Genomic DNA, 14,625 nt, shown 5'->3' with positions numbered 1-14,625 from the left:
CAGAACCTCCACCTCTGCTTCTGAGCACCAATGAAATGACAGATTCTCTCTGAAGGAGGCCAACAGATTTCAGATTAGAGAGGCTCCTCCAGCGAGGGAACCTGTAATTGTCAGCTTTGTTGGTGCATGAAGGCCAAAACGCCGAGACGGGACCTTTGTTTACCTCTCAGCCTGGACGACGACGTTCAATAAAAGGTTTTCTGCCTTCGAGGGAGGTCTGCGACTCCATCGTTGTCCTCGAAGCCTCCCGGCGGGGTCAGCCCGCAGACCGCTGCAGGATCGGAGGCCGTCATTACCCAGGAGACGACGGGGGAAGCTCACAGCGCAGACTGCACTTCAGGTTTTAGAGGAAGCACGACATTTCTGTGCATTAATGTGCAAAGTCTGCATAAAAACACCCGTCTACACAGGGATTACAGGCGTTGTGCGGTCCCTGAAGTTGATTTTTTTTGTCACACTGAGTTCAGATGTGTGTTGTTATGTGGAGAAGGGCCCTCATAAAATCTTGTTGTCGTCCACTTTACACTTTCTGCTGCAAAGGACTCTGGGAAATTGTGGTTATTGAGGATTTTTGTTTTTTCAAAATTTGTGTTGATTGAATTGGAACATTTTCGTTATTGTGTTGTTGTTTTTGTGTTGTTAAAGGGGCTGGACGTCCAAACCCAACACAGGAAGGGACCTCGGCAAGTAGGTGGGTGGGGCATCAAGCAGGTGGGCGGAGCCCTGATTGAGCTGCCAACCTGGTACTCTGGATGAAACGGCTTAAGAATCTTCAAAACTTAAAGCTGCAATAATGTTAAAAATGTGGCAAATTCAAAATCTGAATAGTATTAAACTATGTAAATATTAATGCTAAACAATGAAATAAAAGAGAGGAAATTTGATCGTTTTAAATTCAACTTCAAAAAGAAACTAAAAGGATTTCCAGAAGAACATGCAGGCTTGATGCTGTATTGGTGAATGAAAATGAAACTTAAAGGGTAAAAATTAGCAATAAATAAAGAAAGAAATGATCAAAGTTGACCATAAATAAAGTAAAAACAGAACAAAAATATGTTTGTGAAAAAAGCCAGTGCCGGGTATTGAACCAGCGAGCTTCTTTACTTCACAGTATTCAACCCATTATCTGAAAAAAACAATCAGACATGTGCTGATCCACCTTAAAACATCAAAGTCAGAGGAAAACTGAGGCTTTTTATGGATCTCAGTTTCTGCACAATGATGTCGTGTCTGCGGATGGAAAGATGAAGAAGACTTTGGTGACGTGAACATCAGAGCAGAAACCACCAGTTCTGCTCAAAATCAAACATTTCTCAGGGAAAAACCCCACGGTGGGGGGGGGGGGGTATTTATGAATGAGTGAGGTAGATTTTCACAGGTTGGATCATGTCTTCATGCCTGTTCAAGCAGAGCTGCTCCCAGCTGGCTCAGCAGAAACACACAGCCGCTCCACACAAAACCTCGCTCCACGGACGCCGTCTTTGTCACCACCGGTTGGTACCGGCCCCGACCGGAACCTGGCATTCTGACCCCCCCCACCAGCAGAAATGAGTCTCTCTGAGCTCCACCCAAAACCTTCGACTGCTTTGTCTGTTCGATCTTCTTTTACTTTGAATTAAACGATGGAATCAGTGAGGTTTTCAAAATAAAAGCGTGATCCATGTGCTCCAATGTGGTTTGGTTGGTTTCTCTGAGCTGCAATAGAAAATGTGTCTCTAATTTGGAGTAAATGTACTTTTTGCTGTTGATTTCTTGGTTTTTGCTCTGGTGAATACAGGAATCGCTGCTTTCATCTGAGCGTGTTTCAAGGTTTTATTGTCATAAACAGCTTTAGTGTGATAACATTTGATTAAAAAAAAGTTTTTTATTTTCATGAAACATCTAAGATTTATAGACATTTTTGGGTTTATATGAAGTTTCTTCTGATGGGGAATCACTAAATGAGAATCTGAAGAACAAAGTGGATCCAAAACATGTTTTGTATGGAAGCCTGGAGGGGCCATGCCTGTGATTTCTAAGCTTCATGAACAGCAGAAGCTCCTTTTTATGCTAAAAGTTTATTCATGGTTGGAGAATTCTGCTTTTAGGTGTATTATTCTTAGCCGACCCGTTCCTGTTTGTGTTAGTGAACCCCTGCTGGTTCCTCCTGGACAGGAGGTTCTGTTCCTGTAAGATACCATCGTCTTCCAGACCTTTCAGTGGTTCTTCTGGGCTTGTCGGAGCTCGCCCGTGCTTTCATCAGTGCGTTGTGCACAAAAGCGTGGTGGATCAAAATGAAGATCATGCTGACAAGGAGACGTCTGACGGTTGACCGTCTTATCGGTGTCTTTCTGTCGGGATCAGGAACATTTCTCCGTCTTGGAACGCAGCAAAGATGGAGTCTCCACGTCCGTCTTTCAGCAGGTCGAGGACAGATTGGTCGTTTTTTTTCTTCAGTCACAGATCTGTAGGAACAACCTGAAGATGGACTCCTGCTGTCCTTTAGAACACAGGAGATGTAGACGAGTGAGGGATTCAGCGTCTTTCTGCTCTCTGGGACAAAACCTTCATCCTTTTGTTGGTGATGTCATGTGATCCCTGACAGAAAACTCTTCTTCTCTTCTTGTTGTGTTCTTCCTCTCCTCTTCTGCATCGTTTCTTCATCGTTCTGTCACTATTCTGTTCTCTATCTGCCCCCCCTCCATTATTACTTACTGGCTGTGACAGTGGAAAAAACTCTGGACTGTCAGGTTGAGGGTTTGATGCTGAGGTATGTTTGCTGCCGTCTCTGGAATCCAGCAATAAACCCGTTAGACGGAGAAGCATCGGTCTGAGCTGCTTCCCATCAGAGGACCCAGCAGCTGGTTGAGCGAGAAGCCTTCAGTCGGGGGGCTTGAACCCCTAGATGTGTTGTTTCTTCTCCATCAGATCCCAACATTGACAGCAGACGGAGCAAACCGGTTGATGGACAGCGCCTCCTGGTGGTTGAAAGGATAAAATGTACAGAAATGTCGGAGATTTTCACAGGAAGTTCAGGAAAACGAGCATTTTCATCTTTAAAATAAAAACAGAATAATAAAATATGATGATTAAAAAATTCTACAGCCAATTGAAGGGTAATAATTTGCAATAAATGAATGAAATAATACAGAAATGATCAAAGTTGTTTATATTATTATGTATCTTATTATATAACCTTCATTAATACCTTCTTAAACTTAAAAAACTTAAAATACATTCTGTTGTGAGGAGTCGCTCCCCTCTCTCCCCTCTGGCCATCAGCAGGAACGGACCGCTTCCTGGTGTTTCCACACTACATTACCCATCAGCCCTTGCCCTCAGTACCTGGATGTTCCCCAGCTGGTTCCACTCATTCATGACTCACCTGTCTCTGCCCTGCAATCACCCCTCTGTGTGAAGTCCTGCTTTTCTGGCCGTCGTCCCGTGTTCGCCCTGCCGCCGCCCTAACCTGCACAGGTCTTTGTCCTAGTCGGGAGCTGACGGCTGCCTTTCAATGTTTTCCTGTTTCCACTTAAATTCATGAAGACTCTTAAAGGCATGTGGATCCATCTGCCTCCGCTTGTTTGTTACATCTGTGATAGTTTTGGGAACTAAGAGGCAAAGTTCTGTTTTTAATATTTGGAGTGAACTGTTGCAGGACGAGATGATGGATTGCTGTAATTTTAGGTTAAATATTCAGGAACGTTTAATTTTAAGGGAACAGATCATTGTCTCATAAACACAGCAGGCTTTTCCAGAGATCAGTGGTGATTCTCTTCTTTTCTTGTGTTGGTCACGTCTGGTTTTAGTTCTTCAGCAGCTGAACTTCAGCCTTAGACCAGAAGCTCTGTGAACTCTTCTTCATTTCCTTCAAACACCATCAGTTGTTTTTCCAGCAGTCACTAACCTGCAGTCCTCGAACCCACCACTAGGGGGAAGCATGCCAAAACAAAAGAACTTTCAGTTTACACAGAAAGGGGCCTGTTTCCGTTTTCCATGGTCTTCTTTTTTTTTTTTCAACTTGTCCTGTCCAACAGCTAGGCAGGCAGATGAGAGCTGAGGGCCTCTTGTGTTGGACATATTTTACTTTAACAAGAGGGGTTATTCATCTTCAGACAAACCAAAGGTATGTCTGAATAAACCCCTTTTGTAATTGAGGCCAAACTTTATTAATTTCAACCATGATTGAAAATCTTTGGTGTTGGACCGGACCGAAAATGAAAGAAGGGAAGAAGAGAGAGGGATGTTAGAGAGGGGGGGTGATAGTGAGAGGGGGGGGGGCATGAAGCAGCATAGAGCAGACAGGTTTACTGGTTGTTTATCATTACGGTAAGGTTCAAATGTAGTACAAAAAGGGCGGGGCCTTTGTTCTGTTGGTCTGCAAAGTTCTACAGACTCTGAGATTCTCCTCCAACTCTAACCGCGTCTTCATGTGATGTTCAGATGTTCCCCTTCTTCAGAGCCGAGTCCTGGCTTTCTCTTGGGTTGCTGGTTGAAGATCTCAGAAGGTTCTGAGACACATCAGGAGGTCGACGTTCCGTCGGGCTCGAGTAAAGAAAAAGCACCAACTCTGCTGAGTGAAGAACGTTTATTTTCTCGATGCAGAAACCATAAATTAGGACGGAGAAGTTCAGGAATGGAAACAGTTGAGACAGATGAAGGTCTGAGGAGCAGAGGCGTCTCCTGAAGGAAGCAGACAGATGTTTCAGATGTTCAGACGCACTAAGCTAAAGTTCAGGAACTTTCACCCAAAGAGTCCGGAGGTTCTGCCAGGATGTGGACGATGCTGCAAACAGTTCCCCGTGTCTGCTGAGCTGTTCTCCTGCAGGAGCTTCAAGAGGCTGGAACCCTTCAAGGCAGCATCTCCTCCATCATGGAATCATTCAGAGCAGATCAGAATCATTGGGAGAGAACATCTGAAGGTCAAAAACCACAGAAGCAGATGGATGGAACCGCGGTTCTGGGATGTTCTAACACGGCGTCTCCCTCCTCGAAGCATGAGGAGGTTTCTGAGGACGTCCTCCTGGAGGGAACACATGTTCTGGTCCTAACCTCCACTCCAGCAGCGAGGACTTCCTGTAGGAAAACAATAGACGCCTCATGAGGATGAGCCCTGAAGTTCACGCTCCAGTTGAAGTGTGGACTCCATCACCTCTGTCACAGCAGACTCCTTCACTTAATGCCGTTGTATTTGACCTCCTTCCCACACTTCTTCAGCGTCTCCATGAGCGCGTCCACGTCTCTGTCCGACTCGATCCACACCAGCTTCTTCGCCAGATCGATCTCGAACTTCACGTCTGAAAAGGCAGAACAGTTCCCATCATCCCCTCTGCTTTTGGTCCCGAGCAGAACCTGAGAGGAGCGGGTCAGAGCGCAGAGACGGGAAGGAGCAGGCGCACCTGTAGACGCGACGGAGACGCACCTGGAGGCGCTACAGCGTCAGGTGAGCGAGGGTTCAGTGACCGCTATAAAAAAAGCTAGGGGTTTCAGAGTTCTCCGTTAATCCTGATGAATTACAAACAAACGTGTTTTTTTAGCATGTTACTCTGAGTTGTAATCTATTACTATTGTCGTGTTTTCAAATAGAAACAAAAGTCCAGGGGGGTATTCCAGGAAGCATGTTTAAACTAGCCTGACTTTAACCCTGAACTCTGGCTGAAATCCGCCTGAACTTGCTTACTCTGGGTATGTCGGTTCCAGAAGACCGGGTATGAGTTGGCGTAATTACGCTCCACTTGGTAACCCTGGGTTAATGCACGTGCACAGGAGGAACATAAAGACATTCTCAATGGATCGCAGATTTCGGGAGTCACCATGGAAACGCGTGGAAAAAAAGAGAGCGTTACACTTTAGTGAGACGGAGTCTGAGATTTTAATGACGGCGTATGAAGATTATACGTCCATCAAAAAAGTAACACAGCTGCATCATCAACAGAAAGAGTTTCTGCTTGTTGTTGAAGAACAGACAAAGTAAACGCACAAGTTTCTGATCTTATTTCCATTTTCCTTGTGACGCATATATATATAACGTATCCAATTTTGCCAACTTAAATGAAATACTTCTATTGGTAACAAGTAATTGAGTTAAATTTATTCAACCTAATTTCTTACGTCTATAAAACTCAATAATTGTTTATACAACTCAAATTTACATATTTATTTAACTAAATGTCATATTACTCCAATTCAATTAATATTTTTTCCATCGTAATTAATTATATTTCTTGATCTCTCATATGTCTAAGTTTGAGCCGGCAGATATTTTCATTTTCATAACAAAGGACGGGGAAAAAATGCACGGAGTGCATAAATTGACTAAAGAATTTCCCGTCGTTGTCATTACTTCAGTAAGCGGTAGGGGTGCTATATAAACTCATCATCCTCTCCTTCACTCTCACTCATGGTGCAGAGACGTAAGCATAGTAGGACAAAATAACTCGGCAAAACACAATAAAGCAGCTAAAACACTAAACACATTTGGTCAAAAACCCACACTTAAACTCAAATCCGTCCAGACAGGCAAAGGAAATGGTATCCCACAATTCCTTGCGGTGCCGATCTAACAGCAGCACCAAAGTTACACCTACTTAATTGAATTAATTTGAATGAAAGTAAAATAAATGTCTGAAAACTACGTGTTATTTTTAAACTGACTTAACAAACAAATGATTTATCTTAACTAAAGCAAATAATTAAGTTAGATCAAAGTAAGAAGTTTATCTTTCCAACATCCATATGTGGTCTTATCAGCCTCTCACGGTGGAAAAAGTATTATCTGAGCTTCTTCATCCACTAAATCATCTTCAAATGGACACGCCATGCTGCTTCACCTCTCTGAAAACAAACTAACCTTCAACTAAACCTGCTCCAGACCAGGTTATGTTCAGAGCATGAGTTGCTATGGCAACTTGACCTACCCTGAAACATACCTCCATTTCTGGAACCAGCTGAGGTTATCAAATTCCTTAGCCTCAAACTTACCGTGGTAACTAGGATAACCTACTTTCTGGAATACCCCCCTGGTGCTAAACTGGTATTTGAAAACCCGTCTTGTTGTCTCTGTCCTTGCACGCCGCATGCGCCTGTCACTGATGTGATGTCATTAATGCGCAATTTTGTAGTTCTTTACAGAATTCACCCAAAGCCATTACGCCATAAATGTTACCGATGATGTAAGAGTTAAAGCCCAACGAGGAGAGCCGATCACATCCAACGTTAAACTGTGGAACAAGGTGTGTCACCTGTAGATTGATAAAAAGCTCGTGATAAATATGTTTTCAGAAAAATTAGTTAAATTAGACTTCTTTTATTTTTCTTAATTGTCTGGAGATTGAAAAGAAAAAAATCTCCCTTGTTGGTGTAAAGGTAAAGTAACTCCATTATTTTGGTTGTATTTGGATCTTTTCCTTCACCACAAAGTAAATAAAACCCCACGAGCTTCGATCTGTAACTCAGGTTTAGGTTATTCGTCAGAAGCGGGAACAGGCTGGATCTCACAGTTGATGAGGAAACGGGACTTCAGGTCAGACGTTCTGCAGATTCTCTTCTCCTTTTCACCGCAGAGTTCCCCTTTTTTCCTGCTCTTCAGTTTCACTTTAATGTTGTTTTCATTTTTCTTTCTTTCAGGGCACAAAGAAGTAAAAACTGAGCAGAAAAAGGTTATTTATGAATCTGATTAAAGAAAATGCAGTTTGCTTTTCTTCCTTACTGTAAATTAGATGCAGGACCTGCAGGTGTGAGTCTGACCAAGTAAGAACTTAAAAGGAAATAAAAGAAAAGGTAAAGAACATTTTAATATGTTCAGGGAAAACTCCAATGTTTATCTACGGCTCAAAAGACTTTCATAGCTCATGAACTCATCTTTAAAATGATCCTTTAGGTCCACTTATTCTGGAGTTTGAATGTAAACATCCAAGTTTTCCGTCTACTTTTACCTTTTGTTAGTCATTGTTTGTCTATCATTATGTGCACAATGTCTGTGTGTTTCTTGTGCTTTTTCCTGCCTTTGGACAAAAGAAGGGATTTTGCTTTTTCTAGTCATTCCAGCATATTTACGTCTGCTAAAACATTGAATAATATGCAGTGTCCTCATTTCTAAAACACAGTTGTGTGCTTTGGTGTGTCTGGTCTTTGCACCAGCTGTAAGGTTCTCTCTGCTTGACAGGAGTCATGCTTTAGTTAAGAGGAAACTCCTTCAGTAAACCCTTTGGGATGGCTTTGTAAAGATAAACTTCCGTTTAGAGGCAGTCCCGTCCTGCTCTGAATTCACCTTTGAAGGATCATGTTAGTGGTTTAAAGAAACATTCTGAGGGCTTGTGGGAAGAAAGAGATTCCCTGAAGTTATCTAGCACGTCCTGACCCCCGGAGAGAAGATCAGCTGACTTTGCAGAGCCACGATACGCTGACGCACATCAAGTTACAGCTGAGCTCAGCAGTGCAAGTGAAATATGTGCTTTTTATTTTTTTTTATTGCGCTCTCACCTCCCAGCTTGTTGAGGATTCTGGTCACGGCTCCCGAGCAGCCCTCGCATGTCATGGCCACCTCAAACTCGTGCTTCTGTAGGGGAGAGCGTCACTTGTTAAACCTTCACCTGACCTCTGACCTCCGTCCAGTCAGGTCTCAGGGAGACCCATAACTGTCATTTTTATCGGTCTGTGTTCCTTTAAATTATTACAAAATAAAGGAAGACATAGGGGGAAAAAAATCGTAAAAACTAAAATGTGACTAAAGAAAGCAAAAAAACTAAAAATGTATTTGGGCTGCACGATAGGTTATAACACGGTAAAACAACGTATACTAATAATCTGTTACAGGTAAGCGTCTAATCTTCCTTAATGTACTCATACTTTTAATTTCCATTTTATTCTATCCTTACCATAATCTTTGTTTTTTTCTTGTTTACTATGTAGTAATTCTGTTCTCTTTATTTTGAAAAAAGCAGCAAAAACTACAATCGTCTAAAAACGACATGAATCATACAAGAAAACTACCGCAATCACCAAACTACTACATAAAAGCTAATAACGAGCTAGTTACGGATATTCTAAACGAAATGCAAATTGTTAGTAAAACTGTAAAAGATCAATTGTTCAGCGATCGGGCTAAAGTGAAAAAGTTAGCTTAAACCAAATGCTAAGCTACACATTTAAGCTAAACTTGTCCATAAAATGATAATAACAAGTCGTAACAACTTACAGTCATGTGTGCAGCGATTTTTGCAAACTGCTACACAAATTAACTATGAACTTTATCCTCTGTTTAGCTAAAAGATTTGAAAATGCACCATAAAAATGGAAATGTTGAGAAATGTTTCTTGCTTGCTGACCGCTGACGAGCTAGAGAATTTCAAAACAAAAGTTTCCGGTTTGGAAAGTAGCTCATTCTTTTTTCTTTTTGTGATTATGCTATAAATTAGTCCTTCATGTTAAATGAAAAGAAATGGCACTATTCTCGTATGTTAAGCAAAAAAACAAAAAACGTAAGGAATGAACCTCTTAATTTGTAAGATCACTTCCGGTTTAGGTTTTACACTCCCCTGTAATAAAAGCCAAGGTGCTCCTGACTTTTGCGTATCTTGGTTGGCCATGTGAGAGAATTTTACATAATAAATCTGTAAAATCTGTAGTTATATTAGTATTTGATGTAAACAGTATTTGTTAAAAAAAAAGTATACCAACAAATCGGCATTTTTAACATCCTAAACCCGTAATGGCAAAATTTAAACTAATTATAAACTTCTAAGTAAATACAAACATATATTTGAGTTTTAAAGGTCTTGCAGTCATATTTTCAAAATATATTTTTACATTTTCAAATATATCTTAAAATGTTTTTATATGTTAACAATTTTGTTAAAGTTTACGTTTATTTTTAATTCAAAGAACCAAGGATTCCGGGTTTCTTTCATCTATTTATTATTGTTTAAAAAATAAAAACGCTAAACAAAAAAAACAAAGACTCTATATATATCAGATCTCCTTTTAAAAGTTAAAATTAGTCTCCATGGCAACGGTACGTCAAGTGGGACGACACGTCCTCCGCCCGGGTCACGTGACCACACCGCTGGTTCTGCTGCTCTGCCGTTCCGGAATCTGTGCCGCGGCCGCTGCGCTTGTTATGATAGGAAAATACGAGGGTTCGCGTTGACCGATACACGGCAGGCGGGGAGGAGAAGGGAGCGCGCGACTCTCAGGTAAGCCGTGTGCTGCTGGCCGTGAGCCAAAGGTACCGGGTGTGTTTACCAACCCAAAAAACTAAGACGGCATCGGAACCGCCAGCGAGCGAGCTAGCGACGGCTAAACCCGGTTTGTGGCTGCGCCAGCGGCGGCTGTCCTCATCCTGACAGGCATCCCGCGCTTATCAGCTCTTGTTATTGATCGGGCAGGTGCACACAGTGTGTTTGTGTCCGTAAAAGGCGACTCTTTCCAGGATGTTTTTTTTAACTTTATTAACAAATATTGCACATACAAAATACCAAATACAAAACTCCGCACTCTGTGTGTATAACAATTTTCACGTTCGCCAGGAAAATGAACAAAAATTCAAAAAATCATAATGACAACAATGTAAAACACGGATGTTACGCTCTTTAGCCTGCATGTTTCGGCTATTATTTTCTGTGTCACGGATAGGTATGATTTCTGTCCAGAATAACTGAGCTCGAGACAGACTGACAAACGCGCGCGCGCGCTCACATTATCGATGGGATTACCAGACATTACCTGTGTGCCGTGGAAGGTCAGCACGTCTCCTTCTGAAATATCAGCATATCAGACATATCAACATATTACATTAATGCCCTCAAGTGATTATTCTATTAGTGTAATGTTTGTTTTTATCCACAATGAGGCGCAGGTTTGCGGGTCGAAAGCTACGTCATGACGCTAATGTTAGACTAGGGCTGTGTCCGAATCTACAATTCAAAAATCCAGTGCCCCGAGAAATTTCCCAGAAGTCTCTGCGAAAAACCAGTGTGCATCGATGATCACTAGATCGGGAAATATAGACCACAATGCATTGCATCGTAACACCCCCCCCCCCCAAAAAAAAAAAAAAAAAAGATTTAAAGGTATTTATTTTAAATCATTGTTTTTGTCTTCAGAAGACAGTGGACTCATAGATAATCTTCACAAAACGCTCATATTAATTAGATCTTAACTGCGTAGAATTGACGTCATATTCGCCGTTTAAAAGAAAAAGTAGGTAGCGTGTCCGAATTGATTCAAAATTCATGGCTGTACATACTCCTGCACTATATCGTTTTTTTAGTAGTTAGGGGTTTGGGTGGGGATTCGGATATACAGTAGCCTAGCTTTTTTTCTCTCTCTTGCTAATTAGGTTTTTTTCCATCTTTTTTCAGTTAGTGAGCTTATTTTCTCTCTGAGTTGCTAAAGTTTAACAGTTTTTAAAGAACATTTTAATGTTTTTATCGCTGTTGGAAGGTCAGAACCACTGATTAATATGAGAACTAGACTAAGTTTTGGCTTCACCCAAGAAAATGGTTTATTTCCGGCTCCAACTAAATGAAGCTAATTCAGTTGCCCTTTTCTTTATTAATACGGATGACGCCCTGTTGGAGCCAGACGATAACAGTAATCAGTGATTGGTCCGAGTCGCTCTAGGTTAACATTTCTACGGCAACCACCCTCGGCAATCAGGAGTGAGCCTTTTGGCAGGCCACGCCCTTCCATTTAAAAGTGGGCTACGTCAAATTAGTCAAATGTGTTGAATGGTGGACGTGGGGGCGAGCAGGCTCCGCCTACTTCTATTTAGACATCTGACCGGTCAGTTTATAACTTGAACTACAGAAAAAATATCATGATAAAAAATGAGGATTATCAAGAAGATGTTAAAAAAAAAGGTATCGGAGCAAGAATGGTCATTCTGACCAATGAATGAGTGACGGCGGTTTATTTCTCTATAGCAGTACTTCCTGTTTGGAACGCCGTGGGGAGGGGTCATTCTGTTGTGACGAACAGCATGCTAACCAGCTCTGAAGGCCGGTGACAAGGACGGGTTGTGTTTGAATCCCTCACTACTTCCTAACCCCTAAAATAACGCCAGAATATCCCGTCTGCTGGATTTAACGTCATTTGGACGCATGCTAAACAACAAATATGATGATGGCCATTTGTCAAAGTATAAACCTAAGTAACATTTTATGAATTAAAAAAAAGTAGTATTTATAAATCCACTGGGTTCTGAGGATGAAAACGTGGAAGATTTATAAATAAAAAAATAGTTTTACAAACAGTTTTTCAAATGACAAATCATTCATACGCAAAGCATTGTGGTCTATATTCCCCAGTCTAGTGAGCATTGATGCACACCGGCTTTTCACAGAGACAATTTCCAGGGCAGTGGATTTTGGATTGTAGCTTGGGACACCCTGAAAAAATGGCAGATGCCTTTTGTTCACCAAGTAGTGAGGGAATTCTTCACTGTCAAAGGACTTCCTGAAGATTTGAATCCATTTGTTAAACATGTGACTCATAATCAGCCAAAAATTAAATTTCCTGAGTTCCAATCAGACAAACTTCGTTTTGAGGATGTGGCTAAATCCAGTAACATCATTACCGTATGTGTGCTGAGATGAGGGCGTGTGCGGTTACGCTAAGTCATGGACACGCAGACGACAGTCATGCTAAAAGTGACTCTGCAGATGGTTCCCATAGATTTAGCAGCTTCATCAGCAAAGCACTTCAGGTTTTAGACTTCAGGTCCCAATGCAACATCACCATGGACACATGGGCTGTGTCTGAATTCCTTCACTACATAGTGCGTATATGGCGTGTTCGCCATTCTCTAGTGCTGTCTGGATTTACAACTCCAAAATCGAAATTTCCCAGAAGTCTCTGGGAAAAACCAGTGTGCATCGATGCTCACTAGATTGGTGAATATAGACCACAATGCATTGCATTTGAAAATTTGTTGCAAAAAAACAAACGTATGTAAATGTATGTTTTTAATAAACAATCATCTTCAGATCACAGTATTAGATCGTACGAATTAGGCTTTCACTTCGTGAAATCGATGATTGATGACGTCATATTTGACGTTTACATCAGGGCTCCAGACTAACTTTTTTCACTAGGAGCACAGTGGCCCCCAACTGAAAATTTTAGGGGCACAACCAGAAAATTTAGGGGCGCATACCGTAAATCAACATGCTAACCAAATCTACTAATTTCCACTGTATTACTAATAAATACTTTAATATTAGATGCAGAAATTACAATGTGCTGTTTCTAATTCAGTGTCACATTTTATTCTGCACTTTTGAAAATGCAACAAGAAGGTAAACAACAGCACCATCGCTGTCATGACAGTACAAATAGTAAACAAAACGGATAGAAATTCATCTTTGTGACACCAAATAGGTGCTGCCAAGATGCACAATAAGCGTGTTTGAGATCACCCAGGTGGATGCAACGCTGCGCAGATCACCTGGTGTGTGACATATATTTTAGCTCCAACATCACCTGTCAATCATCACAAAAATATCAGGAGAAAGGGGTGGGAGCAAGGGGCAAATCTACCCGAACACAGCTGGAAATTTAGTACGGAACTGACTGAAAGCTGCCCTACAGACTACAAAAACCATGTGTCCTGATGGTTTTTGTAGTTGAGTGATTAATTAAAATAATTTAAAATACCAATTGATTAAAATATATAATACATATATCAAAAAACATTCAAATAAATATAAAATATGTCAGAACACAGTACACACTAAGGGGGAGAGGCATATTAAAAATAAATTGAATGTTAAGGACAACTCCAATTTCCTGTTCTCTTTCAGTCTCGCTGCAGATCGGCCTTCATCTCACAACCCCCCCCCCCTATTCTTCTCACAACACATGCTTTGGCCGCCTCACAGATCACGCGAGTGTGTGCTCGCGTTTCATGAGTATGTGCGTGAGTGTGTGTGTCTGCCTGCGTGCGTGTGCGCTCGCGTCTCATTGATTATTTCATTGATCATTGATGTGCCCCTTCCACGTTAAATGTATAAAAAATACGGAGGGAGGGGGAGGCAAATTTACTGGTCGCACATGTGCGACTGGATGTAAAATTCAGTCGCACACTCTCAAATTTTGGTCGCAAAATGCGACCAATTGGTTGCAGTCTGGAGCCCTGGTTTACATCCTTTTTTTTAAAGTAGTGAGAATGGCGTCCGAATTGCTTTTCAAATCCTGCATAATCCAGCACTGTATAGTTTTCTAGTGGTGGGGGTTACCGTGCGAACTCATTAACAGGTCTGTTATCTTCATCAGTGAAATGTTGATTAAGCCATAGAAACCTTTAAGTGGATGCAAAGCTACAGAAGACCTTAATGATGCAGGCGTGCCCCCCCAGAAATCCACCAATCTACATGCACGCCCCAAAACCCAGTTCTGACAAACATGTGATTCCTGTTTTGGTGTGGTGTGGTTCTGTACCTGTGACGGGATCAGAAGATGATCTATGTGAGAATCTTAACGTATGTAAATAAAACCCTTTATGTTCAAAGATCTGGATCATTAACCTTGAGGTTCAAAATAACCGAGTAACCCGAATAATCCGGATCAAAACCCACAACCTCAGACAACAGACGTTTCTTTTGGATCCTGACCTTTTTGGCAAAGCAACGTGTTTCAGATCTGACA

At 41.5% G+C, this 14,625-nt stretch overlaps 2 protein-coding genes and 1 long non-coding RNA gene across 3 annotated transcripts in view; 1 reads left to right on the top strand and 2 right to left on the bottom strand.

Annotated features, from left to right (window-relative positions):
* Nucleotides 1-1,756: 1,756 nt before the first annotated feature.
* LOC110015798 lies at nt 1,757-4,013 on the bottom strand. Its single transcript, XR_002291066.2, has 2 exons — nt 3,365-4,013; nt 1,757-2,957 (listed from the first exon to the last, which is right to left on the bottom strand). It is a non-coding gene; the product is annotated as an uncharacterized LOC110015798 (long non-coding RNA).
* Nucleotides 4,014-4,548: 535 nt separating this feature from the next.
* Nucleotides 4,549-9,471, bottom strand: atox1 (antioxidant 1 copper chaperone). Its single transcript, XM_020706830.2, has 4 exons — nt 9,176-9,471; nt 8,461-8,536; nt 5,132-5,276; nt 4,549-5,055 (listed from the first exon to the last, which is right to left on the bottom strand). The coding sequence occupies exons 1-3, from the start codon at nt 9,179-9,181 to the stop codon at nt 5,152-5,154; spliced, it is 207 nt and encodes a 68-aa protein (XP_020562489.1). The 5' UTR covers nt 9,182-9,471; the 3' UTR covers nt 4,549-5,055; nt 5,132-5,151.
* Nucleotides 9,472-10,016: 545 nt separating this feature from the next.
* LOC101174111 (proton-coupled amino acid transporter 1) overlaps nt 10,017-14,625 on the top strand; it is a 50,068-nt gene continuing 45,459 nt past the window's right edge. The window contains exon 1 of the mRNA XM_011480567.3: nt 10,017-10,172. The gene's annotated coding sequence lies outside the window, so the exon portion shown is untranslated. The remainder of the gene's footprint in view (nt 10,173-14,625) is intronic.

Source organism: Oryzias latipes, chromosome 10, assembly GCF_002234675.1.
Source record: "Oryzias latipes chromosome 10, ASM223467v1".
In the NCBI taxonomy this organism is placed as follows: Eukaryota; Metazoa; Chordata; class Actinopteri; order Beloniformes; family Adrianichthyidae; genus Oryzias; species Oryzias latipes.
Note: the sequence above shows the minus strand (reverse complement) of the source record. Positions and strands in the feature narration are given on the sequence as shown.

Excerpts from the sequence above, each read along its gene's own strand:
- atox1 (XM_020706830.2), bottom strand. Across the intron at positions 5,277-8,460 it reads AATCCTCAACAAGCTGGGAG|ACGTGAAGTTCGAGATCGAT; the intron begins GTGAGAGCGCAA and ends CTGCCTTTTCAG.